At 41.5% G+C, this 3,856-nt stretch overlaps 1 protein-coding gene across 1 annotated transcript; it reads left to right on the forward strand.

The window, feature by feature from the left end:
- Window positions 1-1,020: 1,020 nt before the first annotated feature.
- LOC103680063 (olfactory receptor 51Q1-like) lies at window positions 1,021-2,105 on the forward strand. Its single transcript, XM_008709602.2, has one exon. It carries the CDS (start codon window positions 1,158-1,160, stop codon window positions 2,103-2,105), a length of 948 nt encoding a protein of 315 aa, XP_008707824.2. The 5' UTR covers window positions 1,021-1,157.
- Window positions 2,106-3,856: the final 1,751 nt, after the last annotated feature.

The following is a 3,856-nucleotide window of genomic DNA, read 5'->3' on the forward strand; positions in this document are numbered from 1 at the left end:
CCAATCTTTCCTGCTAATTCACTCCTCAGGCCGCTTTAATTTGGCTGCTTCTCTCATCATTCTACTGAAATGTCTTTTGGGAAGACTTTACATTATATTTACATCCTTAAACTGAATAGGTGCTTTCCAGCCCTCCTTATACTGCACACCTGAGCGGCACTAAACTGTAGTGACCACACCCTTTACCTTCTTGGCCTCTGTGACTCCCATTCGCTTTGTTTTCTACCCACTTCTCCGAGCAGTACTTCATTGTATTCTTTGCTTTTTCTTCCCCATCTACACAATTGCTAATTGTACATTTCCTTATATGGATGGGTCTGTCAAATCTTCATTTCTCTTGGAGAGCTCCTACAAACACCAAACTCAACATGCACAAAGCAAACTATGACCCTTCCTCTACAGGTGTCTGCTACTCTACTGCCCCAAATAAAATGGTCACTATTATCCATACTGTTGCTCAAAGAAGACCTCCGGACCTCACCATACTTCCATCTGAGTAGAAGGAGGCTGTCTCCAGAATCTTATTTTCCTGTGTGTCAAGTATAAGATGAACTAAAGAAAAGTGTCTTGATTTGGTTACTAGAAGGTTTTTTGAAATATTGATGACCAACGTTTCAGTGAGTAAATGAGTATCTGTAAGTTTATGCGTAATATACATCTATGCAAGAGCTAGAGGGAAGTGCACTACGAGGCTTGCAGAAAGCAGAATGCTAAATTTTGGTGCGTAATGTTGGTATGAAAGCTGGAAAAATAAGGTTATTTTAAAGAGAAATTTATGGCTAAAGAATCCATAATTGTTTGTTACTGTTCTGGCTAGGGTACTGCTCAATGGTTTTATGAAAAACAATTCCAGGGGTGCCTGGATGTTTCAGTCAGTTGAGAATCTGTCTTATGATTTTGGCTCAGGTCGTGACCTCAGAGTTGTGGAATGGAGCCCCATGCAGGGACTCTGCTCAGATTCTCTCTCTCCCTCTGCCCCTCCCCCCTCAAATAAATAAATAAATCTTAAAAGAGAAAAAAAAAAAAACTTAAAAAAATCAATTCCAGACACCTATTTGGTCGTAGATGAAAGAATAGAAAATGATTGTATGGCAGTAGCACACTGATAAAATTTCTTATTATTCAACACACAGATTTTGGTTTTGCATTCGACAACCATGTCTGAAGTAACTAATATCACCGGAGCCCCCTACTACTTTATCCTCATGGGCATCCCTGGATTCGAAGGCTCTCACGTCTGGATCTCCATCCCCTTCTGCTGCCTCTATACCGTCTCCATCGTGGGTAACACCACCATTCTCGCTGTCATCCGCACAGAGCCATCCCTCCACCAGCCCATGTACCTATTTCTCTCCATGCTGGCCCTCACTGACCTGGGTCTCACCCTCACCACCCTGCCCACAGTCATGCAGCTCCTCTGGTTCAGCATTCGTAAGATCAGCTTTGAAGCTTGCTTTGCACAGTTCTTCTTCCTCCATGGATTCTCTTTCATGGAATCTTCTGTGTTGCTGGCCATGTCCTTTGATCGCTATGTGGCCATCTGCCGTCCCCTGCATTACGCCACCATCCTCACCAGTAAAGTCATTGGCAGGATCGGGTTAGCCATCGTTTGCCGCTGTGTTCTGGCTGTTCTCCCTTCCCTTTTCCTGCTCAAGCGCCTGCCCTTCTGCCGCTCCCACCTTCTCTCTCACTCCTACTGCCTCCATCCAGATATGATCCGCCTGGTCTGTGCTGACATCCGGGTCAACAGCTGGTATGGATTTGCTCTGGTTTTGCTCATTATTGTGATGGACCCTCTGCTCATTGTGCTCTCCTACGCATTCATCCTGAAAAGTATCTTGGGCACAGCCTCCTGGACTGAGCGTTTCCGGGCCGTCAATAACTGTCTATCCCACATACTGGCTGTTCTGGTCCTTTATGTCCCCATGGTTGGAGTATCTATGACTCATCGATTTGCCAAGAATGCCTCTCCGCTGGTCCACGTTATCATGGCCAATATCTACCTGTTGGCACCTCCTATGATGAACCCCATCATTTACAGTGTGAAGACCAAGCAGATCCGCCAGGGAATCTTCCATCTACTGCTCCAAAGGAAAGTGTACTAATGATTGAAATTTAGGATTATAAGAGTCATTTTATTTAATAACATGGAGTCATACTGCCATCAAAAGTGTATGTAACACAGATGGCGGAAAGAATTGGTATTGTCCAAAAAGCTTATAATGTAAATAAATAGAAACCATAATTCCTTGACTGGAAATTAAAAAAACCTAAAGTGTTTTACCCTACGTTATTCTTAACTAACCATACGACTTTGAGAAAAAAAATTAAAAATTTAATTTAATATGTGATTCCTGTTCTGCTTCCTTCACAGTGGCATTCCTATTAAGTATGCGATAAGTATAAGATTCTGCTTTATACACTCAAAATGCTCTTACTGTATAAAAAAATTTACTTAAGCTGTAACATGGCCACACTCTTACAAATAATTCCTAAAGACAATGTCAGCTTTTAATTAATCACAGGGGCTCATGTTATCTGAATCTATAAGAATTGACGAGAACTCATAAAGGAGGAGGTTAACCCAAAGAATGAAAAACCACTGTGAAAATCATGACTACTTGGAAAAAATGAACACCAAATATCAACGCCAAAGTAGAAGTAGCATTGGTGTTTGAGAAACTGTTGAACTAACTGTCAATGCAGGGTTCCCTTAAGCTCAGTGGTGGAACCAGGGATTCACAGAGATAGAAATTATTGCTCAAAGAAGATGGTAGACCCAGGTAAGAGTTCTAAGACAGACACTCTGGAGAGAAGCATAAGAAGAGCTTGAATGTTACGAGTGAATGTATAGAAACAACTGAGAATTGTTTATAATTAGACTTCTTCTTGGTTGTTTTTTGTTTTGTTTTTTTCTTAAGCTGGCTCAAACTGTGCTTTTATTTTCTTGGGTACCTTTGATGTATCATCACGACTTTCTAATCAATGAGCTGAGAAAGTTTAACTTTTTGAAAGTACAGTTTCTTCATCTGTAAAATGTGCAAAATTATATGTCCATATTCTGCTTTTAATGAATATTAAATAGAAAACATCTGTAAACCGCCTTAGGTTTGCAGGAATACCTTTGCTAGAGGAACACGAGGGAATATTCTCAGTAGGACTGGAAATAGGATCAGTAGAGGGTAAGGAGCCAGGCCTGTGATAAGCAGGTCTCAATGCAAATAAAGAACCACCACGGTTTGGTGTGAGGATTGCTCTTAATATATGGAATTCCATGGTATTTTCATCGGTTAACCACGGGTGTGTAGCATATGGAGGGGGTGGATATGCCCACCACCCCTCCCGGTAGATCTAGGATATCTCCTGTGCTACGCCTCCCACCTCTCACCTCTCAGACACTAAGCACGATGACACACATCGTTCCCCGTAACAGAAACAATTCAGGAATAAAGAGAATGAAGCCTCAAAACTGCATGGAGATTAATAATTCTTTTAGGAAGTCTTCATCTTTTAAGAGTCTGTAATGAATTCTTAAATAAATATCCCACCACCTCTTTTGCTGTGTCTCAAAAAACTGTTCTTAGATCCAGTGGATTTTCATCAATAGGATGCAGTCCCAGTTTTTGCGCCATATCCAAGGGGGCTGCCAGGGAGTCGAATCTGGTCTCAGAGCACAACCCACTTAGGACGTGCGCCACATCCGTTGTCAAAGGACTAGAGACTCCTCTTCTCTCAAGTCGTGAGATCAGAGTCCATAGCTCACTCTTACTTATTTTTAAGACTAAGTTATTAGAAAAGATGTCTTTTTCTTGCTACATAATTTAATTTCCTGTGTGACTCAAAGAACAGATGCACT

The sequence above is a fragment of the Ursus maritimus genome, unplaced genomic scaffold (assembly GCF_017311325.1).
Source record: "Ursus maritimus isolate PB19 unplaced genomic scaffold, ASM1731132v1 scaffold_16, whole genome shotgun sequence".
Lineage (NCBI taxonomy): Eukaryota > Metazoa > Chordata > Mammalia > Carnivora > Ursidae > Ursus > Ursus maritimus.